This window comes from Pogona vitticeps, chromosome 3, assembly GCF_051106095.1.
Source record: "Pogona vitticeps strain Pit_001003342236 chromosome 3, PviZW2.1, whole genome shotgun sequence".
Taxonomy (NCBI): Eukaryota; Metazoa; Chordata; class Lepidosauria; order Squamata; family Agamidae; genus Pogona; species Pogona vitticeps.
In genome coordinates this window covers 266,053,000-266,078,751 of record NC_135785.1, presented here as the reverse complement: position 1 = coordinate 266,078,751, position 25,752 = coordinate 266,053,000, and the positions used below count along the sequence as shown (strand labels likewise).

Genomic DNA, 25,752 nt, shown 5'->3' with positions numbered 1-25,752 from the left:
AGGAATACTGTGATCGGTGGCCAGGCTTTACGCTCCGTGGGCCTTGCTATGACACGCCCTCAAGCTGCCTCTGACTTACGAGACTCCATGAATGAGTGAAACCCCCCCCCCCCAGAATGTCCTAGGGTGGCCCAAGATCCATTCTCCGCTCCTGCTAATTCCAGGCTGAGGCTTCTTTTCTGGAGTCACTTCCAGAGTCATTTCCAAACATATTCCCAGTCTCAGAATACTTTGTAGATGAGGAGCGCCGCAGCAGATGGGCAGCGGGGGGTCACTGCTTTTTCTTTGGGTCAAGGGAAAACAAAGTCGATCCCATGAGCCTGAAGTGCGCCTGCCCCTCGCCTCGTCCCTGGTCCAAAGCCCTGGTGCTGGGCCCTAGTGTCATGGAAAGGGAGGCGCACGGCGAGTAAAAGGGCCAAGGCAGAGCCCTGCTGCCCTTCCACAGCCTCACAGGAAGCATGCAGAATGTGGCCCATGGCACGGCAGGCTCCCGTCTGAGGGCAGAGTGGAGGGGGCCAGGGGCTCACCTGGGTTCAAACCGCCGTGGACAGTAGGCCTGGGTCCGATACGGCTGACTGGTGCCCAAGGGTAGCGCTCGCGAAGGGCTTTGGAAAGCAGCCGGCCAGGCACGGAGCCCCTCTGGAAGAAAGGGGCCCGAAGGCTCTCTGCGTCCCGCCTCTGAGAGCAGACCATCTTCGTTTCTTAAAGGGAATAACTAATCCCTTTTTGAATAATATGTTAGAAGGCTGGGAGGAATGTAGGTATATATTGAGTCCACTTATCTCACCACTACAACAAGTAGTGGAGGCTCGGAACGTCCCCAAAATCCTTAAAACTAAACTTAGAGAAGTAATAGTAGAGAAAGGGTTAAATACAGTAAGGGCTTGGATGAAAAAGATGAAAGATAAAAATACCATTAAGGAAATTTTGGGAGACGAGGAGGCGCTATCTTGGCTAAATATACTCCAGATGGAGAGTTGGACAAGGGAGTGGACCAGAAAAGTAGGAGAAATTAGAAAACTGTCTAAATTGGAGGGGATTATAGAGGAAAGACAAGGTCAGAAGAAAGGAAATAAAAGTAAGGGTACAGTAAGTGTGATTTATAAGATTTTAATAAATGTTGGATATGAAAAAGCTATGATGAAAAACCAATGGCAAGAGGACTTAGAGGAAGAAGTTAAAAGTGGAACAAAATATGGTCACAAAGAATAAGGAAGAATATGTCTATAAGGGTGAAAGAAAATTGCCACAAGGTTGCATGGAGATGGTACTTTACCACAACAAGACTGAATATAATAAGTAAAAATGTACCATCTCAGTGCTGGAGAAACAAAAAAAGAAAAAGGGACCTCTATGCGTATGTGGTGGACGTGTGAAATAAGAAAGAAAGAATGGTCAGTAGTTTTAAAAGAAATTAGAGAAATTATTGGAAATAATATATATCACCAACTATTGTACTTTTAAATATAATCAAGAATGACCATCTTAAAAAAGAACAGAAGGAATTAATCATTATAATGGTCACAGCAGCAAGATTATTGTTGTAGGCATCCTTCAGTCTCAAGAGACTATGGTATCGTGCTCTGTATGGAGGTCTTGGAACAGTGTCTTGTGTGGCTGAGAAGGCCAATTCGAGAGTGACAATCCCTTCCACACTGGAGACAAATCCAATCTGTCCCCTGTCCAGCTCCCTGGTTTTGCTTGTTTCGGGACTGCCTCTTTGCCTCGGTCTGCTGTACAAGTGTCTCTTCAAATTGGGAGAGGCCATGATGCACCGCCTGCCTCCAGGCTGAACGCTCAGACGTCAAGGTTTCCCATCTGTTGAGGTCCATTCCTAAGGCCTTCAGATCCCGCTTGAAGATGTCCTTGTAACGCAGCTGTGGTCTCCCTCGGGGGCGGCTTCCCTGCACTAATTCTCCATACAGGAGATCTTTTGGAATCCGACCATCAGCCATTCTCACGACGTGCCCAAGCCAACGTAGACGGCGCTGTTTCAATATTGTATACATGCTGAAAATTCCAGCTCGTTCTAGGACTACTCTATTTGGAACTTTGTCCTGCCAGGTGATACCAAAAATGCGTCGGAGACAACGCATATGGAAGGTGTTCAGCTTCCTCTCCTGCCGTGCACAAAGGGTCCAGGACTCGCTGCAGTATAGGAGTGTGCTCAGGACACAGGCTCTATAGACCTGGATTTTGGTGTATGCCGTCAACTTCTTGTTAAGCCATACTCTCTTTGTGAGTCTAGAGAACATGGTAGCTGCTTTCCCAATGCGTTTATCCAGCTCGACATCTAGGGAGAGAGTGTCAGAGATTGTTGAGCCAAGGTACACAAATTCATGAACAACCTCCAGTTCTTGCATGGAGATAGTAATAGAGGGAGGTGAGTCCACGCCCTGGCACATGACTTGTGTTTTCTTCAGGCTGATAGTTAGTCCAAAGTCTTGGCAGGCCTTGCTAAAATGATTTATGAGTTGTTGGAGGTCTTCAGCAGAGTGGGCAACAATGGCTGCATCATCAGCAAAGAGGAAGTCCCGCATACATTTCATTTGGACTTTGGTCTTCGCTCTCAATCTAGTGAGATTAAAAAGCTTTCCATCTGATCTAGTCTGGAGATAGACACCTTCTGTTGCAGTTCCAAAGGCCTGCTTCAGCATGACAGCAAAGAAGATCCCAAACAGGGTTGGCGCAAGGACACAGCCTTGTTTTACTCCGCTTCGGATGTCAAAGGGATCTGATGTTGAGCCATCAAAAACTACAGTGCCCTTCATTTCCTCATGAAAGGACCTGATGATATTAAGGAGTTGAGGTGGACATCCAATCTTGGGAAGTATTTTAAAAAGTCCGTCCCTGCTAACCAAGTCAAAGGCCTTTGTGAGATCTATGAAGGCCACAAAGAGTGGCTGTTGTTGTTCCCTGCATTTCTCCTGCAGCTGTCGGAGGGAGAATACCATGTCAGTGGTGGATCTGTTAGCTCGAAAACCACACTGTGATTCCGGATACACTCTGTCTGCAAGCACCTGAAGTCTCTTCAGCACAACATGGGCCAGCAGCTTCCCTACAACGCTGAGAAGAGAGATACCACGGTAGTTATTGCAGTCGCCCCTGTCGCCTTTGTTCTTATACAATGTGACGATGTTTGCGTCCTTCATGTCCTGTGGTACTCCACCTTCTCTCCAGCAAAGAGAAAAGAGTTCATACAGCTCAGTGGTGATGATCTCTTTACAACACTTCAAAACTTCAACGGGGATGTTGTCCTTTCCAGGTGCCTTGCCAGAGGCAAGGGAATCCAAGGCTGCTTTTATTTCTGCTAAAGTTGGTTCACTGTCCAGCTCTTCCAAGAGAGGCAGGCACTCAATGTTATTTAGTGCCTCTTCCGTTACTACATTCTCTTTAGAATATAGCTCAGAGTAGTGCTGTACCCAGCGTTCCATCTGCTGTGCTCGATCCTGGATGATCACGCCTGTAGTAGACTTCAAGGGAGCAGATTTCTTCTGTATTGGACCTAAAGCCTGCTTGATACCATCATACATTCCCTTGATGTTACCTGTGTCCACTGCTATCTGTATCTGAGAGCAGAGCTGAAGCCAATAATCACTGGAACATCTCCTGGCAGTCTGTTGGACTTGGCTACGAGCAGCTCGAAGAGCCTGCAAGTTGTACTCACTAGGACAGGCTTTGTATGCTGCTAGAGCTCTCCTCTTATCCTCGATGGCTGGAATCAGCTCCTCTGAATGGGCTTCGAACCAGTCAGCCGTCTTTTTGGTCTTCTTGCCAAATGTGGACAAGGCAGTGTTATAAACAGCGTTCTTGAAGTGTTCCCATCGTTCAGGTGCATTCGCATCAGCTGGGCCTGGAAGGGTTTCCTGAAGCGCTTGGGCAAATTCCTCCACTTTTCTTTGATTGCGAATCTTGTTGATATCTATACGTGGTTTTCCTTCCTTTTTAGTGTGATACAATCTCTTTGTTTGCAGTTTTATTCTGCTACACACCAGGGAATGATCAGTGTCACAATCAGCACTCTGGTAACTGCGTGTGATCGTAATACTAGATAAGCTAGAACGTCTAGTGAGGATCAAATCAAGCTGATGCCAATGCTTCGATCTTGGATGTCTCCAGGAAACTTTGTGTTGAGGCTTTGTATTAAAGAATGTGTTGGTGACACAAAGACCATAATAGCAGCAAAACTCCAGCAAACGTTGGCCATTTTCATTCATCTTCCCAATGCCAAAACGGCCTAGACAGGTGGGCCAAGAGTTGTGATCAGCACCAACTCTAGCATTAAAGTCTCCGAGAATGAACAGCGGCTCTCTCTCAGGGACGTTTTTGATAGTAGCTGCCAAATCGTCATAGAATTTGTCTTTGACTTCTGTTGTGGATGACAGTGTTGGTGCATATGCACTGATGAGGGTGACCAGTCCCGCTGATGAGTGGAGCTGCAGAGACAGGATTCTTTCACTCCCCACAGTAGGTGGAACAATGGATCTCAGCAGAGTATTTCTGACAGCAAAGCCAACACCATATTCCTTGGTCTCGTTCAATGGTTTTCCCTGCCAGAAGAATGAGAAGTTTTTTTCTTTGACAGATCCCATGTCTGGCAATCTCGTCTCTTGCAGGGCAACAATGTCCATCTTCAGTCTACCCAGTTCCATGTCGATGATAGCTGTCTTGGGTACATGGTCTATTTCCTGCAGGTCATCAGAAAAGCCAGGGGTCGTTGTCCGAGCAAGATTAATATTTGCAAAAAACTTGGAAAAATGACAAACAAGTCAACCTTGAAGATTGGTATAAAGAAATGTGGAGTTTAGCCATAAATGATAACATGTGAAATAAAAGTAAGAAGGGGGAATGACAAAATATGGAGTGAAAAGAGAATAAAAGAAATATTTTCTTATCTGGTCCCAAGGGTGATGCTGGCAATGGGGCTGGGGCTGGGGGGGGGTTGTATTGGTGCATGGCATGCATGCATGTATACACACTTTATGTTAGTATTGTGCTTATTGTTTTTCTTTAATTAATGAAAATAAATAAATAACAGCAGCCCACCTCCCAGACATGACCAGTCCTGCTCTGTGTCCTCTAGGTGTTGCTGCCAGAACACACCCCAGCGGGCAGCCCATTCCTGACTCTCACTGCCACAGACCGGGACTCTGGGGCCAACGCGGAGATTATCTACCAACTGGCCACACCAAACCACATGGTTGCCATCCATGCCCACAACGGTACGAGGGCAGAGGGGTGGTGAGGGGGCTAGGAGAGGGAATGGGAGGTGAGCAGGCCCAAGCAAAGGATGGGCCCGGCCAGCCAGCTTTCCTCTCTCCTCCTTCCTGACGGGCAGGGTAGAAGGGGTAGAGGGGGCTGGATGCAGTGCGTTGGGGGATGCCCGCTTGGCACCCCAGCTCAAGCCCTTCCCACCTTCCTACCTGGCGCTCTCTCTCCTCCGGACTCTCACTGCCCTTCCTCTTGCCTCACAGGGACCCTCTTCACCAGCCAGCCCCTGACGCTGGAGCCAGGCCGCCCCACCCTGGAGGTCCTCGTGGAAGCCCGTGATAAAGGCGTGCCTCCCCTGTCCGCCTGGGCCACCGTGCAGATCCAGGTGATGGATGTGAATGACCATGGGCCTCGTTTCTTGAGGAGCCACTACAACGCCTGTGTCTCCGAGGACTTGTGGCCGGGGGCCACCGTGCTCACCCTGGAGGCCACCGACGCAGATGTGATACGGGACAACACAGCCCTCGACTACACCATTGTCAGTGGGAACAGGGGGCGTGCTTTCCAGCTGGAGGGCCAGGTGGGCGGAGCCAGCGCCCTGGTCCTGGTGGAGCCGCTGGATTTCGAGGCCGTGGCCGTCTACAACCTCACGGTGGCCGTGTCGGACCGTGGGGTGCCCCAGCACAGCGCCACGGTGCCTGTGGTCCTCTCAGTGCTGGATGTCAATGACAACCCCCCTGCCTTTGGGCGTGCCGCCTACCACATGGCCGTGAGCGAGAGCGCGGCGCCCAGGACGGAGCTGCTGCGTGTGGCTGCCCACGACCCAGACTCCGGCCCCCACAGCCAGGTCCGCTACGGCATCAGCTCCGGTGACCCCCAAGGACTCTTCCAGCTTCACCCGTCCACCGGGGCCCTTCGCCTGGCCAAAGCGCTGGACTGCGAGGCCCAGGCCCTGCACACACTGGTGGTTCAGGCCTCCGACGGGGCCGGTGGCCACTTTGCTCTGGCTCCGGTCACGGTGGAAGTCAAGGACGTCAACGACAACCTTCCTTTCTTTCCCATCGAGACCCTGAGCACCAGCTTGCGAGAAAACCTGCCTCCCGGGAGCCTGGTCACTACGGTGCGTGCTGTGGATGCAGACGTGGGGGTCTTTGGGGTGCTGCGCTACACTTTGCTGCCCACCAAGGGCTCCGAGGCCTTCTTCCTTAATGGCACCTCTGGGGAGCTGTGCTCCCGCCAGCCGTTTGACTACGAGCGCACCAAGGCCATCCAGCTGCATGTGCACGCTGCCGACGTGGGCAACGGCTCAGCCACAGCAACGGTGCACGTCCTGGTGACCGGTGAGGACGAGTATGATCCCATCTTCCTCAACCCCCCCTTCCGCTTTGCAGTTCCTGAGGGGGCACGCCAGGGCCAGAGCATAGGACACGTGGTGGCCACTGACGAGGACGAGGGGCCCGATGGGGTGGTACTCTATAGCCTCACCAAACCGTCCCCCTTCTTTGGCATCAACCGGACAAGTGGCACCATCTACCTGCGCATGGACAGCCAGGCGCCAGCAGGGGGGCCGCCCCAGCCGGAGCCACGAGAGATGGTGCTGGAGGTGCAGGCCCACAGCCCCCTGCCTGCCTCGCGCTCCTCCTCCACCCAGGTTGCGGTGGATGTAACGCACACCTCCTTCGGCCTGGTGCCTGACCTCAACCTGATGCTGGTGGTCGCCGTGGCTGCTTCGCTGAGCGTGGTGGTGGTGCTGGCCGCTGTGGCCATTGTGCTGGTCCTGATCCGGTCCCGGCGGGGTCACGGCCACAAGGAAGCAGAACTGACGCCCGTGCCGAGTGGCTCTCTGCAGAAGCTGGGCCATGCTGAGCCGGTGCTCTCGGAGCGGGACTGTCTCTATCATGAGGCTCTTCCCGGCTACAGCACAGACCCGGCGGGGCCCTACGCCACCAGGGGTGGGTCGCTGGACCCCTCCCACTCCAGTGGGCGGGGCTCTGCCGAGGCAGCCGAAGATGATGAGATCCGCATGATCAACGAGTGCCCCCGCATGTCCAGCGTCACGTCTTCCCTGCAAGACCACCTCGTGGCCCGCGGGCCAGACTCCGGCATCCAAACAGACGCTGACCGCCTGTCGGACGTCTCCTGTGAGCCGGCCACCCTGGACGCCTCCCACTGGTTCAAGAGCCGGAAGGGGCCGGGCCTGCTGCTGCCCGGGCAACCCCCACAGCTCTACCGAGAGGGCGGCGGCGGCGGCACCACCGGCGCCACGTACCTGGGTGCCGGCTGTGGCCTCAGTGTCCCCTCTGCCAAAGACTACTCCTTCCCCGAGGACGGGAGGCCCTGCGTGGACGGCTCCCTCACGGCCATCGTGGCGAGCGACGAGGAGCTGCGTGGCAGCTACAACTGGGACTATCTCCTCAACTGGTGCCCACAGTTCCAGCCCCTGGCCAGCGTCTTCACGGAGATCGCTCGCCTCAAGGACGAGAGCTCCCTGCGCAAGCCGTTCCCCACCAAACCGAAGCCCCGCATCGACCCGCCGCCACTCATTACCTCGGTGGCCCACCCTGGGGCCAAGTCGGTGCCCCCGAAGCTGGCCGTCGGCCGCGCCTTCCCACACCTGTCCTCCCTGCGGCGCTCCCCCATCAGCCACGAAGGCTCGCTCTCCTCGGCCGCCATGTCCCCGAGCTTCTCTCCCTCCCTCTCCCCGCTGGCCGCCCGCTCCCCCGTGGTCTCGCCCTTTGGGGTCTCCCAAGGGCCCTCGGCGTCCGCCATCAGCACCGAGCATTCCTTGGGAGCCTCCGAAGACGGCGAGCTCCGCATCTAGTTTGGGCTCCAGACTCTTTTTGTCTCCCTCGCCTCCTTCCTGCTCTGGGGCAGGAGACGGAGCCGGCACACACACACCCCTGCTTCCTGGGGGGCAGCCCCGGCGGCCACGAGAGTGAAGGGACTCGGACAGGGCGAGGGCTAGCGATGATCGCCGACTCTCTCGCCCATCCATCGGTTCGCCCGTCTGTCCATCTGCAGGATCACCAAACGGGGGGGGGGCTGGCGGCACTCTCTGGAGCCCCCCTCGTGGCTGTTTGGAGTCCTGTCCATCTCCCGTCAGAAAAGGGATGCTCCTCAGATACTCGCTGGACTGGAAACTGAAAGAAAAGACAGCGCAAGCTGTCGGGGCCCTCCAGCATTCTCCCCATCCTCGCCCGCCAACACACCAGCAGGAGGGGGAGGAGGGGGAGCTCTGAAGGAATCACCCGGCTGGGTTGTGTGTGTGTGTGTGTGTCAAGCTAAAGTGCCACACTGTCCCCCATCCATCTTCCCGCTTCACACACACTGTTCTCAACCACCGCTGCAGAGGGAGGGGCTGCAAGGCCTTGCCCCACCGAGCCCGGCTCAGCAGCGCTCACACAGCAGGGGAACCGAACCGGTGGGGCCCCAGCATGGGTCTAATGCAGGAGATGCAGCTGCTGTCTTCCTGGGCATTTTGGGGAGGGGGGGAAAGGGAGGGAGCCTCTTGTCCTCCCACCCCCCCCACACCCTGCCCCCCATTTCCCTTCCTTTCCAGGGCAACCTCCTCCTCTCACTGCACGGATTGCTCTGGCTCACGCACACCCCTGAGGAGGGGCTGGTTCCCCCTCCCCCTGCACCTGGGGAGAAGGGTGCCTTCACTTGGCTTTGAGGCCCCGCGGGTAGCCAGGGAGCGTGGCCCCGGACCAAATGCCTCTGGGTGTGGCAGCCATAGGCCAGTGGGGCCAGCCCTGGCCTCTTCCCTTGTGGCAGAGTTCAGCGTTTGACTACATGCCAGTGGCAGTCGGGGGTGGGGGGCAGGGGGTGGGGGGTGGGCGAGGGGCACATGGTTTCCTGTAACCACCCTTCAGCATCCAGAGCACCAGCATGCCATAACCAAGGACTTCTCTCTTGGCCTTCGTGGCCGGAGGGGTCGTGGTAGTATTTAGAGCAATAATAAAAACAAGCCCTTTGGTCCACCCACCCGTCCGCCCACCCAAGAGTAGAAATAAATGCCTGTGCCTTGAGGCAGCCACATCGTCCACTGCCACAGCTGGTGGGAGGCTTGGCGTTTGGCCACGAGCAGCGTGTCCTGCACACCGAAAATGGCGCTTCCCGTGAGACCATTTGAGTGTCAAGCATCCAGCCTGGTTCTCGCGTGAGTAGGGCCTCCGAGTGCCACCCAAGAAGTGTGTGTGTGTGTGTGTGTGAGAGAGAGAGAGAGAGAGAGAGTATTGCAGGGGTACAGGGGTAGTGGGGGGGGTACCCCAGGCTCAGGCAAAAGCACAGGAGACCTTTGGGTGGGTAGCTCCAGGGGCAGACCAGGTCTGGGCCCATCCTGAGAGCCCCGTTCTCCAGATGCCACGTGAGAGAGGCATCTCCTCTCACAGAAGGGCCTGGTGCCACTTTATCAGTTCCCCGTTGCCACTGCATAGATGTGCCCCCCCCCAAAAAATAACAGCTTTGCTGCCCAAGGTGCTGTCTGCCCACTGTGGAAGGCAGAGGGATTCTGGCAGGCGCAGGGTAGGGGCCCTTGTCAGGTCAGGGCTGCGGATCCAGACCTTTGGGTGAGCACGGAGGGCGGCATCTCTCACGGCCTCCGCTGAAGGCAGAGGACGCTTGCTTTGCAGGTGTCCCCGGACTCCCCACCCCGGTGCCATCTAAGAAGGGCCTCTCCGTGGTGCAACAGAGCTTGGGGACCCCCTGCCCAGGCCGGCTGAAGCAGGACGTCACAGCCAAGCAGAGCAGCCACTCTGCTTGGCTGGGGGGCAGGGTGGGGGCGGAAATGTCTGCCTGGCATCGTGGATCTTCTTGAGACTTTCCTTCACTCACTCACGCGCTCACGTGCACATGGCCCTGGTTGCTACCGGCCTGATGCTGTTTCCAGCCAAACCGGGTCCCATTTATTTATTGTACTCTGTTTTTGTTTCCAGTGTCTGTATCTTTTTTTTTTTTTACTATTGCTGAGCAGCATGAATATTGGGCACTGCCTGCCCCAGCCTTCCTTGTGGAGGGGGGGGGGTCAGATCCCAAGTGCCAGTTTTTTTAAAAAAATAATGCCTTAATAAACCACACCATGTTTGTACAGACCCAGACTGTTCCCTGACTCAAGGGAAGCCAGGGCATAAATAAACCCTGGTCAGGCTGACCTCGGAGGCATCGGCTTCAGCAGATGTTCTTGGCAGGCACCTGGGGGGAAATGCTGAGCCCTGCCTGGTGCCCGGGAGGGGGCGCAGAGGGAGTTGGCAAAGGACAGGGACCCATTCAACGTGAAAGCCAACAGAGCAAAAACAGTATTTGGATGGGCCTCCCCCCCCCGCCCCACCCAACCACCCTCTTTCCTGTTCCTTCCCTCCTCAAGAGGCAAGGCAGGGAGTCCAAGCTGCACAAGCAGATGTGCTGCTGTGGTGAGGAATGTTGTGCCCTGTCAGAAACCGGGCTTGCTTGTGGCAAACAGCGTGGTGTCCATTTTCAAAGCATCCCTCGGGCAATACAACCAGGCTTCAGTGCCTCCCAAGGCAGGCATCGCACAGGTGCGTAAAGGCAAGGGGTGAACAAGGCGGGGGCGGGGGAGGATGGGAAGGCGGCCGGCACCTTTTCTCTCCTTCGGCTGCCTGGCCGCGGTGCAAGAGAACCTTGGGCCCTGAGCGCAGCGCCAGACGCTCCCATCTGGCGAGAACCGGCACCCTGGCAGGCAGGCAGGCAGGGCAAGCGCCTTGGGTCGCCGGCGCCCCCTCTCCTCCGTGAAGGCCGGCAAGGGCGGATCTCCCAGCCCGGAGGGGCAGCTGTATGCCTGGGGGGGGAGGAGGGGGCACCTGCAGGCTCCGCCTGGCTAATCCGCCTGAGCCCATTGCGCCCAAGCCCTTCCTGAGTTCGCAGCCACCGAGGTCCTGACCTGCAGGCCAACCTGGCATCCAGCCCCATCCTGCCTAGCCGCCTGGCCCGTAAGAGCAGCCGCAACCTTGAATTTGCAACACCCGAGTAGGGCTGATCATGAGGCGGCAGGTCGCCCGAAGTGCCAGATGACTTGGCAGCGCCTGACAAGAAAGGGCTCCAACCGGCATCTTGCATTGTCGCCTGCCCGTCTCTCCGCAGAAACAGGTGCGCCTCCAACAGCTCAGGGAGCACTATACTGTAAATGCGCTTCTGGTTCTTAGAAGCCTCGAAGAGGCAGCGGTTAATACTGAGCAGCAAGCAGGGCAGCCAAGACGGCTCACGACCGGTTTGATCCCGAGGGCCTGATGGCTTCTTGGAGGTTCGTTCGTTCAGCCGTCCAAAGTCCGGCAAGGGAGGACCCAGCTCGCTGGAGGGTGCGTGCGTGCAATGGGCCGCCTGCCTAATTAAATGGCAAACCGCCGCTCCCCCCCCAGTGCTTTAAGCGCTATGGAGGGGGTACAGTATATATTGGATACGGAAACACTGATTGGTTCAAAATTGGGAAAGGAGTAGGACAAGGCTGTATATTGTCCCCCTGCTTATTCAACTTCTATGCAGAATACATCATGCGAAAGGCTGGACTGGAGGAATCCCAAACTGGAATTAAGATTGCCGGAAGAAATATCAACAACCTCCGATATGCAGATGATACCACTCTGATGGCGGAAAGTGAGGAGGAACTAAAGAACCTTGTAATGAGGGTGAAAGAGGAGAGTGCAAAAAAACGGCCTGAAACTCAACATCAAAAAAACTAAGATCATGGCCACTGGTCCCATCGTTCGTTCATTCGTTTATTCGTGTCCAACTCTTCGTGACCCCATGGACCAGAGCACGCCAGGCCCTCCTATCTTCCACTGCCTCCCAGAGTTGGGTCAGATTCATGTTGGTTGCTTCGGTGACACTGTCCAGCTATCTCATCCTCTGTCGTCCCCTTCTCCTCTCTCCTCCTCTTGCCTTCACAACTGGTCCCATCACCTCCTGGCAAATAGAAGGGGAAGATATGGAGGTAGTGACAGATTTTACTTTCTTGGGCTCCATGATCACTGCAGATGGTGACAGCAGCCATTAAATTAAAAGACACCTTCTTCTTGGGAGGAAAGTGATGACAAACCTTGTTTTTTTTTTTTTTTTTTTTATTATTTTTAATTTTTTAATTAACATATCCATACATAACCATTTCTCTTATCTTTACATAGTCATCATTTTCCTATTTATTTCTACCCCCTTATCCCACCCCCCCCAAAAAAAAAGACCATTTAATTTTAAATCTGCAACCATGAGCACACCTTTTGGAGTTTAACCAATATAACATTATTGGCCCCCCCTTCTCTTACCCATCTTACATATCCCGACCATTTCTTTCTTATCTCTAATGTTTTTTCTTCCCATACCTTATCCTGTGTCAAAATCGACAGTATGTCTGATTGAATCCATTCATATAAATACCAATTCCATCTTTCCAAAGTCCATTTTGATGCATCCTTCCACCCATAAGCTATTACTGCATGTGCTGCTATAATCATAGCTTTAAATAAATTCTGTTTAGGTTTTTTTACTTTATTATTCCCCAGAACTCCCATAAACAAGATTTTCCCAGTCAGCTGCAATTTAATATTACACACGGCGTTCACCTTTTCTAAAATCAGCTGCCAAAATTCAATAACCTTAGGGCATTCGCACCAAAGATGTACATAATATCCCTTACTCCTCTTACAATGCCAGCAACTTGAATTCAAACCTTTTATCATATAAGACAACTGAGGGGGTGTCCTATACCATTTCAATATTAATTTCATCTCCAATTCTCTAAATTTATCCATTTTGATTTCCAATATGCCTTCCATTAACCCATCTATTTCGTATGCTGACAATGTCATTTCTCTTTCCCACTTCGTTTGTATTGTCCCAATCATATAATCTTTATCTGTATTTATCAAGTTGTACAACTTCCTTGCAATACCCTTCTTATTATCCTCTTTATTATTATATAGTTTTTCTAGCGGGGTATCCTCTTTATTTAGTATTCCAGAATACCTTCTCTGTTTCAAAATATTATATAAAGCCATAGTCTGTAACCAGTATTGTCTTCCAACTTGTCCTACTACATTTTGTGCCGGAATCTGTATCCCCTGAGGGTTATATAAATCCTTCACTCTATAATAGCCAGTTTCTTTTAGTTTCTTCCAAAAAGTTTTCTCAATTTTCAAATCCTCACCTAGAGATTCTAGTGGGGTCCATTTGGAAAGACTTGGCATCCAATTAAGTTGCCTTTCCCCCCATATTGTTAGTGCTGTCTGTCTTGGGCCTATTGTATTTTTAATGTCGTTTTTAACCTTCTGTGTAAATATTCCAAATTTACCTACTCCTTTATTTATTATATCCTCCCATCTTACCCATTTCTCCACACTTTTCCCATCTAATTCCAATAGCATTTTTATTTGAAAAGCTTCGTAATAGCTTTCCAAATGTGGGAGACCCCACCCTAAATCTTCCTGTGGTGAATATATTACCCTCTTTACTATTCTAGCTTTCTTCTTCCCAAAAACCCAATTTTTTAATTCTTGATCCCATACAGCTAATTGTTTTTTTGGGATGTACTCCGGGAGTACCTGAAATAGATATAACATCTTTGGTATTATAAACATTTTTATTGCCCTTATTTTCCCTAAAATACTTATATATCTATTATCCCATTCGTTTAGTTTTTCCTGTATCCTTCTCCAAGTTATTTTATAATTAGTTCCCATCAAATTTTTAATACTTTTTGTTATTGTTATACCTAAATACTTTAATCTCCTAATTCCTAATTTCATACCTGTCAGCTTTGCTATTTCTTTTTGTTCCTTTAAATCTATCCTTTTAAACATTATTTCTGATGACAAACCTTGACAGCATCTTAAAAAGCAGAGACCTCACCTTGCCGACAAAGGTCCGCATAGTCAAAGCTATGTTTTTTCCAGTAGTAATGTCTGGAAGTGAGAGCTGGACCATAAAGAAGGCTGACTTCTTGATGCTTTTGAATTGTGGTGATGGAGGAGGCTCTTGAGAGTCCCCTCGACTGCAAGGAGAACAAACTTATCCAAACCTATCAGTTCTAAAGGAAATCAACCCTGAGTGTTCACTGGAAGGACAGAACCTGAAGCTGAGGCTCCAGTACTTTGGCCATCTAATGAGAAGACAAGGCTCCCTGGAAAAGACCTTGATGTTGGGAAAGTGTGAAGGCGGTGATGTTGGGAAGAGGAGAAGGGGACGAGAGAGGAGGAGATGGCTGGACAGGGTCATCGAAGAGACCAACATGTGTGTGTGTTTAGTCGTTTAGTCGTGTCCGACTCTTCGTGACCCCCATGGACCAGAGCACGCCAGGCCCTCCTGTCTTCTACTGCCTCCCGGAGTTGTGTCAGGTTCATGTTGGTTGCTTCGCAGACACTGTCCAGCCATCTCATCCTCGGTCGTCCCCTTCTCCTCTTGCCATCACACTTTCCCAACATCAGGGTCTTTTCCAGGGAGTCTTTTCTTCTCATTAGATGGCCAAAGTACTGGAGCCTCAGCTTCAGGATCTGTCCTTCCAGTGAGCACTCAGGGTTGATTTCCTTTAGAACTGATAGGTTTGTTCTCCTTGCAGTCCAGGGGATTCTCAAGAGCCTCCTCCAGCACCACAATTCAAAGGCATCAATTCTTCGGCGGTCTGCTTTCTTTATGGTCCAGCTCTCACTTCCATACATCACGACAGGAAAAACCATAGCTTTGACTATTCGGACTTTTGTTGGCAAGGTGATGTCTCTGCTTTTCAAGATGCTGTCCAGATTTGTCATCGCTTTCCTCCCAAGAAGAAGGCGCCTTTTAATTTCAGGGCTGCTGTCTCCATCTGCAGTGATCATGGAGCCCAGGAAGATAAAATTTGACACTGCCTCCATATCTTCCCCTTCTATTTCCCAGGAGGTGATGGGACCAGTGGCCATGATCTTAGTTTTTTTGATGTTGAGTTTCAGACCGTTTTTTGCACTCTCCTCTTTCACTCTCATTACAAGGTTCTTTAATTCCTCCTCACTTTCTGCCATCAGAGTGGTATCATCTGCATATCGGAGGTTGTTGATATTTCTTCCGGCAATCTTAATTCCGGCTTGGGTTTCTTCCAGTCCAGCCTTCCGCATGATGTATTCTGTATATAAGTTAAATAAGCTGGGGGACAATATACAGCCTTGCCGTACTCCTTTCCCAATTTTGAACCACTCAGTTGTTCCATGACCAGTTCTAACTGTTGCTTCCTGTCCCACATATAGGTTTCTCAGGAGACAGATAAAGTGGTCAGGCACTCCCATTTCTTTAAGAACTTGCCATAGTTTGCTGTGGTCCACACAGTCAAAGGCTTTTGCATAGTCAATGAAGCAGAAGTAGATATTTTTCTGGAACTCTCTGGCTTTCTCCATAATCCAGCGCAAGTTAGCAATTTGGTCTCGAGTTCCTCTGCCTCTTCGGAATCCAGCTTGTACTTCTGGGAGTTCTCGGTCCACATACTGCTGAAGCCTACCTTGGAGGATTTTGAGCATAACCTTGCTAGCGTGCGAAATGAGTGCAATTGTACGGTAGTTGGAGCATTCTTTGGCACTGCCTTTCTTTGGGATTGGGATGTAGACTGATCTTTTCCAATCCTCTGGCCACTGTTGAGTTTTCCAAACTTGCTGGCATATTGAATGTAGCACCTTAACAGCATCATCTTTCAAGATTTTAAATAGTTCAACTGGAATGCCATCACCTCCACTGGCGTTGTTAGCCAGGCTTTCTAAGGCCCACTTGACTTCTCTCTCCAGGATGTCTGGCTCAAGGTCAGCAACTACATTGTCTGGGTTGTCCGGGATATCCACATCTTTCTGATATAATTCCTCTGTGTATTCTTGCCACCTCTTCTTGACGTCTTCTGCCAACTCCGACTTTGACCCAACTCCGGGAGGCAGTGGAAGACAGGAGGGCCTGGTGTGCTCTAGTTCTTGGGGTCACAAAGAGTCGGACATGAGTAAACGACTAAACAACAACAACAGTATATATAAGCAGCAGGTTTGGCACCGCTTCCCTTCGCGGTGCAGCCCCCCCCCCTTTCTTCTTTCTTTTCCCTCCGGTTGCGCCTCCTCTTCAAGCTTGCGTTCCCCTCGGTCTAGGAGGGAAGAAGCGGGCTCCCCCTTTCCTTGCGGGCGCCTGCCGTCCGGGCCTCCTCGCCGCCCGCACCCCCCCCCCGATCCTGCCCGAGGGCCCGTCCGGGCCGGGGGCTGCTCCTTCCTGTCCCCCAGCCTCGGCTCGGAAGGGTCCGCGGGGTCCCCCGCAGAGACGACACCCACCCCCGGGCGTGGGAATTCGGCGTTGCTTACTCCCAGGGAAGGGCCAGGAGGCTCGGTCGCTTCCAGCCTCTCTCTTCCCCCCCCCCCCGGGCCCCGGGCACGAGCCCCGCCTGGCCGCGTTCCCGACGGCTTCTGACTGAGGCCCCGGGAGAGCCGGGGGGTGGGTGGGGGCTGGGGGCCGGGCGAAGGCGGCTCAGCCGTCCGTTTTCAGACCGCCGCCCCTCCCCCCCCCGGGAGGTGCTTTGGGGGCTGCGGGGGGGGGAACGCCCGGTCGCTCCGGAGTTTCGGGGAAGAGCCGCCAAGCGGGCCTCGAGGCGGCTCAGCCGGCCAGCCACGTGATCGGCCTCCCTCCTAAAGTCACATGACGGGTGGCCCTCACGTGACTCGGAGCCAATCGGCTGCCTGGAGGGAGGGAGGGAGAGGCTGTGCATCCGAGATGGGGCGCCTGGGACTCCGGTACTCGCCCACCGGGTCGGGGGGGGGCACAGGGAGGGGGGGTAGAGGGGGGGAAAGAGGACACCCCACCCCGGTGCGCTCCCGGCGGCGCTGATCCTCCGCTGCCCCCTTCTGTGCCTCCCTCCTTCCCCCCCCCCCTCACCCGCCCCTTAGGTGTCCGCTGACCGCTGCCCTCTGCCTGGCCGCCGCCGCCGCCGCCGCTTCTAGTTGGGCTCCGGAGCCAGACCAGCTCTTCCGGTGAGCAGCCCCCACCCCACCCCCCACCCCCACCCAGTTCTCTGGATCTCTTGTGCAAAGGAACAGGATCCGGACCAGGGGGCCGGCCGTGTGTGTTGGGGAGGGTGTCCCCCGCCCTCGGTGGGCGAGCGCACCGGGGGAGGGAGCGGCAAAGATCCTGCGCGCAGGGCACGGCTCCCTCCCTCCGCCCCCCCCCCCAGCCGCCCGGTCCCTCCTTCCGAAGCGCCCGGGCCAGTTCTGCAGGCGCCGCGGGTTCGGGGCTGGCGGGGGCGGGTTGCCCGAGAGGAGCTTCCCAGACGGGCCTCGATCCTGGCCCGGCCCGCTCGCGTCGTCGGCCGCCGCGTCTCCTTCACGGCCCTTCCTCTCCGCCTCCCGCTGCCAGGATCCCCGATGGATGGAGCTCTCTGGGGCGCGTCGGCCCTTCCGAGACGCTGAGCCTGACCTTCGCTCTCCGCCAGCAGAACGTGGCCCGCTTGGCGGCTCTGGTGCAGGAGGTCTCCTCCCCGGACTCGCCCGCCTACGGTAAGGCCCCCCCCATTCACGCACACACCCCGCCCCACCCGCAAAAAGTGCCCAGCACAGCCTGAGCGCAGCGGCTTCTCCTCGCCTCTCCTCTGCTGACCGCCTGCCTGCCTGCCTGCCTGCTGACCGGCCCCTCTCTTCTAGGGAAGTTCCTCTCCCTGGCTGAGGTGCGGGCGCTGGTCTCGCCCTCCCCTCGGACCATGGACGCTGTGCACAAGTGGCTGGAGGCTCATGGGGTCCGAGACTGCAGGGGGGTGAGCACCGGGGACTTCTTGCTGTGCCTCATGCCAGCCAGGTGAGTTGGGAAAGGGGTGCGGGAGGGTGTGTGTGTGTGTGTGTGTGTGTGTGTGCTGTGGCAAAGCATCCCTTTGGGGTCTGTTTTGCAGGACAGAAGGCTGCCCTCCCCTCTCCCCACTCCCCCCCCCCAGCTGCTCACTTCTCTTCTTCATGCAGCACGGCAGAAGGCTTGCTTCCAGGAGCCCAGTTCCATTGGTATGCAAAGGGTGATCGCCGGGTCCTCCGGTCCCCACAAGCCTATGCCTTAAGCCAGGAGATGGCAGAACACCTGGATTTCGGTAGGAAAGGCTTGTGAAGCAGGGGCAGGGGCGGGGGCAGGGGCAGGGGCGGGGCATGATGGGGGAGAGCATGCCCTTCCTGCAAGCCCCTCCCCCAGGTCTCAACCCCCCCCCCATTCCAGTCTGCCAGCACCCTTCTTGTTAGGACGGTCCATCTGTGCGATGCCCCATAGGCAAGCTGGGTGTGGGGATGAGCTGGGTGGGGGTTCAGATCTGAGCCCCTTCCCAAAGTACAGAGAGATTGAGCTGATGGTGGCCAAGAGGGCGGCAGCCCCTTGATGTAAACTGAGGAAAGTCTGCTTTAGATGCTCCCGTCCTGTTCTCATGTCAAAAGAATCCCAGCGCCTCATCTCCGTCTCTCTGCATTTTCAGTGGGGGGTCTTCACCGCTTTCCTTCTGAGCCGACAGCTGTGAATCGGGCCTGGGCCACAGAGAAGAGGCTGCAGGCCAACTTCCACCTCGGCGTGACGCCGGCTGTAATCCGGAAACGTTACAACCTGACCGATGGGGACGTGGGTTTTTCCCCCAATAGCAGCCAAGCCTGTGCCCAGGTAACGCTGAGCACGACACTGCCGTCCCCCAGCCCACCTAGAGTACGAAAAGGAAGCTCAGCCTTCACATGCTGGGGGGGGGGACAGAGTCCGCCTGGGTGCAGTTCCTAAGATCTGTGCTGTGTGGACAGCATGTCTTTCCTCTCACGGCGGAGGAGTTTCAGCCTTGGGCTGGGGAACCCAGGGCCCATACAGCTGAGCCTCTCTCCCTGTCCAGAAAGTGGCAGGGAGGAAGAGAAGCCCAGTGTGTCTGTGTGTGTGTGGGGGGGGGGAGTGGAAGCTGCAAGCTGGAGGTAAGACACACCTCTACATGTTATTGTGTCGAAGAGGGCAAGGCCTTCTTAAAAGCAAAAGCCGTCTAAGCTTAGGATGCAACCTGCGGTCCCTTTCTCTCCTTGTGGCCCTTCGGAGAGCAGCAGGGAGTGCGAATAAGGGTTTGTGAAGCAAACTCCACCTCTGGTTCTGTGAGGGCTTGTCTTCTGCCTTAGTTCCTGGAGCAGTACTTCCACCAGGCTGACCTTGCTGAGTTCATGCAGCTGTTTGGAAAAGACTTCCCGCACCGCTCCAGTGTGGATCAGGTGGTGGGTCACCAAGGCCACGGCAAGGCTGGTCTGGAGGCTAGCCTGGATGTGGAGTACCTCATGAGTACAGGTGCCAACATCTCCACCTGGGTCTTCAGCAATGCAGGTACTTGGATGCTTGACCCCCCCCTCCTGGCCTGGAAGGGCAAGTCCATCGCCTTCTCTCCCCCTGCCGGGTCTACAGCAGGCCGAGCAGGCTGGCCCTGGCGGTCTCGGGAAGCCCATCCCACCCCAAGCCCGGAGAGCCCGTGGGGCCCCATCTGGGAAGGGAGGGAGGGTCCTGGGTCCTTTTGTGTCCTGGGCTCTCATGCCCTCTGCTTCTCCCGCCAGGCAGGCACGAGAGCCAGGAGCCCTTTCTCGACTGGCTCTTGGTGCTCAGCAACCTGTCGGCGCTGCCGTGGGTGCACTCGGTAAGCTATGGCGATGACGAGGACAGCCTTTCTCGAGCCTACATGGAGCGTGTGAACGTCGAGTTCCAGAAGGCAGCTGTCCGTGGGATCAGCATTCTCTTTGCCTCAGGTAGAGCGGGAGGGCCAGAGGCCAGGCGCCCGTCCTGTGCCAGCCCTGTTGAGCTGCCAGCCTTTGAGGTGCCTCCCACCACTCTTAAGAATGGGAGTCCCTCCGAGAGATGGGGGAGAGCGGCACGCAAGGAGGTGTTAGGGCTTCAGGCAGCAGGCCTGAGTGTGACTACATGTACGTGTGTGTGTGTGTGTGTGTTCATGCATTTTTGTGCACTGAGCCCCTGTAAAAGGACATAGGTAAAGGTAAAGGTTCCCCTTGACATTGAGTCCAGTCGTGTCCGACTCTAGGGCATGGTGCTTATCCCCGTCTCTAAGCCGTAGGGCCAGCATTTGTCCAAAGACAGTGTCCGTGGTCACGTGGCGAGCGCGACTAGACACAGAACACCGTTACCTTCCCACCGAGGTGGTACCTATTTATTTACTAGCATTTTTACATGCTTTCAAATGGCTCGGTTGGTGGGAGCTGGGACAAGTGACGGGAGCTCCCTCCGTCGCATGGATTCGATCTTACAACTGCTGGTCTTCTGACCCTGCAGCCCAGAGGCTTCTGCAGTTTAACCCACAGCGCCACCACAAGGACATGGCTTTGCCCAAAGAGGCCTGCCAGCTCTGAGAGGCCTTAAGGCTTACCTAACTCTACTTTGCCCTCACGTGCTTAAGCCCTGGGTGTCATTGACACGTTTAGTTGGTCACAGTCCCTAAAAATCAGGTGTGAGACCTTCTCTGCAGTGGCGGCACCATGTACTGAGTTTACACCCCCCACACACACACACACACCAGAATAGTAGCCTAACCCACCTCCCCTGGCCAAGGCAGAAGTCTCTATGCTGCTGGGGGGGTGGGGGGGCTGATGGAGGCAGAGGGAAGCAAGCAGCAGGTTTCAGAGGGGGTGACCTTCCCCCTGCTTGGTGACCGTGATGTGAGGTGGTGGTTAGAGGCTGAGCGAGAGCGAGAGCGGCTGAAACTATTTACTGGGTTGCCACGGTCTTCAGAGAAGTTGTAGCCATTGCCTCTTCACGTGGGTGTCACAGCCCAAAATTAAAAAAAAATAATAATAGTTGTGGCACCATTAAGAATAACAGTTTTTTTTGGTTTGTGGGCTGCTTCCTCAGACTTGTGAAATACGATACTTATAGGCACAGCATGCATGGACATGGGCGCTCAGTGAAATAGAATGGCCTTCCTAACACAGGTAAGGGACTTCCAAAGTGTTGGCTAAGCAAACACCCCAGTTGAGTAAACAGCTGAACAGATTATCTTTCAGCGGCTGGCTAGGTTGTCTTTGGAGCTTTGGTTTTGCCAAAGAAAACAACTTCTTGCTTATTCACAAGACTGTAAATAAAACGGGTGCACATCTATAGGTGTAGTGGCATACATCTGTAACGGTGTTCCATGTCTAGTCATGCCAGCCACGTGGCCACGGAAAGTGTCTACAGATCTTCGGCCCCTAGAGTGGGACGTGACTGGACTTGATTGTCAAGGGGAATCGTTACCTTTACATCTGTAGAGTGGGTTGGGATGCCTGATTGGCAAGTGGCAAACTGGGCCCAGAGCCTGGCCAGAGAAGGGATTGGCACACCCCCTTTCAGTACGTTCTGCATGGAAGGGTTGCCATGGGTCAGGAGTGACTGGGCGCACATAATCGGGACTTTTCAGCCAGAGTAGACCCATTCTGTTCAGCTGCTGAAGGGTAAGTCCGTACATCTGTAGTAGCGATGGGATACCAGCCACGGGCTGTCCAGACTGGCCAATTTTGTCTGTTGAGGTCAAGGGTGGTGGTGAAGAGTGATGTGCCAGTTGGCCTGCTCCTACTGTCCAAACAGCAAATGACCCCTTGTGACCTGATCAGCTGTCAGTTAAGAGCTTTCTCGGGTAGCCTGAGCGCTCTTCCATTTTCTCTTCCTTCCTTGCTTCCCTTCCCTCCATCTTCCCCCACTTTTCTTCTCCCTGTCAGAATCTGCAGCTGCTTTATTAGGCTGCGGCCTCACAGCTCAGGAAGCTCAAGAATGAGCATGCCAAAAAGAATGAATATGGCTTGGTGGTGGTGGTGGTGGTGGTGGTGGGGTCCCCTGGCCGGCTGCAGGCACTCCCTGGGCTACCCTTTGCCTGGCCCTGCTTGGAGGATTTATGGGCCAGTGGCCAAAATACACAGTGAACACTCCCAGCATAAAAGCAAGAGAAAAATAGAAGTTTGCTGAGCCCCGAAACGAGTGAGGTGGGCTTAAGCAGAGGTCTAACCAGGCAGAAATGTGCAGGGGGGGAGGGGGAGGGGGCTGCATGGCCGTTGAGTGCAGCCATCCATTGACTGACTTTTGCCCTCTGCAGGTGACTCTGGGGCAGGTTGCCGGACCGTCGCTAGGGGAAAACACGCCTTCCGACCCAGCTTCCCGGCTTCCAGGTGAAGAGAGGTGGGGGGGCGGGTGGGGTGAATACTCTTAGTGTTGGCATACAAAACGTGGTGTGTGTGTGTGTGTGTGTGTGTGTGTGTGTGTGTGTGTGTGTACACATGCAGAGGTGCTTGCGGCAACGGGACCGGGTTTGTGGTTAAACGTTGCACCCAGTGATGATCACTAGACCCGTATCAATTCCAGCCATGGCTGGTGGGGCCCCAGCACAGCCAGACCCCCTCCCTGTTGCTGTGAGAGCTCGTGGCCCGGAGTTTATAGACGTTTGCTCATCCCTTCATTGAATCTGCACGTGGCGATGCTGAGTGCACCAGCTTTGGTAGCAGGGGCTGGGCCTCTGGCTGAGAGCCCCGCTGGAAGCCACTGGCCCTAGTTATAGAGGGGGAAAGTGTTCCGTGTGGGTGTCCCACGCCCTGCATCCCCTCAGACCGAATGGCGAACTTGACAGGGTTTCCCAGGGAGGTCCTCTACTGAAGGAGTGCCTTTCCCAGCCCTGTCCCCTCATGACGGAGAGGTGGGGGTTTCAATGGAGACCAGCCTGCCTGCCACACACCAGTTCTTCCCTTGCCAACGCTTAGAAGCCCATACTGGCTGATGGTGGTGGGAATCCCTGCAGGGAGAGTCTTCTCAAGAGCTGGGGATCGTTTTTGGTCCTTGGCTGCTTGAGGAAATGCCGGCACTACTTCGGACTCAAGAGAGAAACGGTGTAGGGTGTGTGCGTGCGTGTGTGCGTGGAAATTTATGGGCCAGTTGATGAAGCTAAGAGGACGCCCCCTTGCACTGCCCCCCCAGCCCTTACGTGACGACGGTGGGTGGGACCTCGTTCCAGCACCCCTTTCTGGTGAGCGCCGAGGTCGCCGACTACATCAGTGGCGGAGGCTTCAGCAACGTCTTCCCCACGCCGAGCTACCAGGTGAGTCCCAGGCCCGCGAACCAGAGCAGCCCCGGCGCCCTTCGGGCTGCGGCGCTTCCCACCTGCCCTGAGCGCCCTCTGTTGGGAAGGGATGAGCTTAGCCTTGAACACGTCTATGCAGAGGGCAGGTGCTCCCTGCCGGCTGTGCCCCTGGCAAGAAGGGGAGAAGGACGAGGGGGAGAGGTGGCCTGGCTCCGGCTGCCAGGGGCTGGGGTGGTGGTGGGAGGGCACTCTGGTGGCAGCGGCGGGATCTCTCGGGCTGGGGTGTGCGTGGACCCAGCCAAGGCAGCAGGCCTTCTGGTGGCCCCAGGAGGTCTGCGGGGCGGGGAGGGGACTTGCGTCCTTGCCTCCCTGCCTTCTGCCAACACCTGGCCCAGGGCCACAGTCTCAGTCACACACACACACACACACACCCTCCTCTCGGTTGCCCCTCTTGGCAGGCAGCTGCGGTGAAGCGCTTCTTGAGCACGGCCCCCAAACTGCCCCCGTCCTCCTACTACAACAGCACCGGGAGGGCTTACCCAGACCTGGCTGCTCTCTCGGACAACTACTGGGTCGTGAGCAACCGCATCCCCTTGCCCTGGGTCTCCGGCACCTCTGTGAGTATTGCCCTTCCGACTGCCCTCTGGCTGCCTTCGGGGGGGGGGGCGTGTGTGTGTGTGCCCTGCCCCGCCCCCTCCTCAGGCCGGGCTGGCACAGACTCCCCACCCTGTGCCTCCCTTTCCTGTGCCAGGCCTCGACTCCGGTAGTGGCCGGACTCCTCGCCCTGATCAACGACCGGCGCCTCCAGCGAGGGCTGCCTCCCTTGGGCTTCCTCAACCCGGCTCTTTATCGCCTCCAGGAGGAGGGGCACCACGCGGCCCTCTACGACGTGAGTGCTGGGCTCGGCTGAGCAGGAAGGGCATCCTCCGCAGCTTTGCCGGCCAGGGCAGGCCGGTTCTGCCAGGATCAACGCCCAGTGTCCTGGGGTGGGGTGGGTGGAGGGGGGAGAGTACGTGTGGGTCAGCCTGGGTTCAGACCCTAATAACGTGCCCAGGCCAGGAAGGGATCGCCCCCCCCCCTTTGGCAAAGGGAGGGGGCCTTCCGGGCAGCTTTGGGTCTTGACTTCCCTCTCCCTCCCCCTGCCTCCTAGGTGACGCAAGGGTGCCACCTCTCCTGCCTGGATGCCACCGTGGAGGGCCAGGGATTCTGCGCTGCTCCTTCCTGGGATCCTGTCACAGGCTGGGGGACGCCCAACTTCCCAGCACTGCTTCGTGCCCTCTTGCCCTAAAGTGACTTCCATAGACGTGAGAGTGGGGGGGGCGCCCCTTCTCCTGGAGGCAGAGGGGCAGCCCGGCTGTTCCTCTCCCCGCCCACCCCCAGGGGTCTGGTGGGCAGGGTGTCCTGGGCTTCCTTGTGTGCGTCTGGTGGAGCGAGGAGAGGCCGGCTCTGGCCTCGCCTGCTTGGAGAGGTGCCTCTAGCTGGGCTGGGCTTCGGTTTTGCAGTCCTCGGGGTCAAAGGGACACCTTTCCACGCGGGGCATTCTGGAGCAGTGGGGGGGGGGCAGCGGTGGGAGTGGGGAATGGGACGAGGTGGGGGGGCACCAGCCACTCTCCCTGTTGAGCGAGCCAACGGCTTCCTGCTTTTGCAAACAGAACTTGTTGGAAGCGTTGCCTGGGTCTGCTTGGGACTCTCGCCCTTCCCTCTGGTCATTGCCCCCCCCCGCCCTGCCCCCCCGCCCCACTGTCTTCCTGCTGTCTTCCGGCTGCCTTGCTTTCAGGCCCACATTCATTCTCAGGGGAGTGCCTGCCTGCCTGCCTGCCTGCCTGGGCCCTTCTGTTGGTCTGGAGGAATGGGCAACAGCACCAGTTGGGCGGTTGCTGCCAGGGGTATCCTGCTTTTAAGCAGCTTTGTGGCAGGCATGTGGCAGGTGTGTGTGTTTGCACACAGGCACGCTTCCTTCCTTGGGGAAAGAAGAGGGCCCTGGGGAAGGGACCAGCTACGGCCCGACTGTATAGGTTTTGCCTCTCTGCAGTGGACGGCCTCCAGTGGGCACTGCAGGAGAGCTGGTGTCTGTGCCACGTTGGTGGAAAGGGTGAGCTAACAAGGGGGAGGGGTGGGTGTGTATGGTGTCATGCCATGGCAGCAGTGGCACGGGGGGGGGGGAAAGAAGCCTCGGGAGGCAGTGGCGAGGAGCAACGAAGCGTTGAGCTGCTGGAGTCCGCTATCTCGGGACGCCCTCTGTAAACCTCTCCTGGCTTGGCTGCCTTTGGGGCAACCGGGCTAGACGGGGCCACCAATAAAAGCTCTAGAGAATTGCTCCTTGTGCACTGTCGTGGTGTGGATTGCAGGCCTGTGAAACCTCATATGGAGGGAAACTAAAATATCAGAATACTCCGATAGATTGGAGGGCTCCTAATTGTAGAAGAAATAAAGAGAACAACGAATCCCCTTTTTGAGGAATATGTTAAAGTGTGGGGATAATTATAGATAGATAGACGCTGAGTCCATCCCCTCCTGGCAAATAAAAAGGG

At 55.3% G+C, this 25,752-nt stretch overlaps 2 protein-coding genes across 4 annotated transcripts in view; both read left to right on the top strand.

Moving 5' to 3' along the window:
- The window catches only part of DCHS1 (dachsous cadherin-related 1), a 45,908-nt gene extending 35,609 nt beyond the window's left edge, over positions 1-10,299 (top strand). For all 3 annotated transcript variants that reach the window (XM_072993289.2, XM_078389806.1, XM_072993288.2), the window contains exons 20-21: positions 5,084-5,222; positions 5,475-10,299. In XM_072993289.2, coding sequence (XP_072849390.2) covers positions 5,084-5,222; positions 5,475-8,032 — 2,697 coding nt within the window. In that variant the 3' untranslated portion in view covers positions 8,033-10,299. The remainder of the gene's footprint in view (positions 1-5,083; positions 5,223-5,474) is intronic.
- A 6,497-nt stretch (positions 10,300-16,796) lies between these two features.
- On the top strand, positions 16,797-25,536 carry TPP1 (tripeptidyl peptidase 1). Its single transcript, XM_072993297.2, has 13 exons — positions 16,797-16,934; positions 17,088-17,171; positions 17,554-17,693; positions 17,838-17,988; positions 18,147-18,268; positions 18,641-18,819; positions 19,308-19,506; positions 19,731-19,919; positions 22,247-22,319; positions 23,119-23,239; positions 23,680-23,838; positions 23,973-24,110; positions 24,372-25,536. The coding sequence occupies exons 1-13, from the start codon at positions 16,840-16,842 to the stop codon at positions 24,507-24,509; spliced, it is 1,788 nt and encodes a 595-aa protein (XP_072849398.2). The 5' UTR covers positions 16,797-16,839; the 3' UTR covers positions 24,510-25,536.
- Positions 25,537-25,752: the final 216 nt, after the last annotated feature.

Coding starts and splice junctions, on each gene's coding strand:
- TPP1 (XM_072993297.2), top strand. CDS start 16,840: ATGACGGGTGGCCCTCACGTGACTCGGAGCCAATCGGCTGCCTGGAGG. Junction 18,820..19,307: donor GCAGCCAAGCCTGTGCCCAG/GTAACGCTGAGC, acceptor CTTCTGCCTTAG/TTCCTGGAGCAGTACTTCCA. Junction 22,320..23,118: donor CCCAGCTTCCCGGCTTCCAG/GTGAAGAGAGGT, acceptor CTGCCCCCCCAG/CCCTTACGTGACGACGGTGG.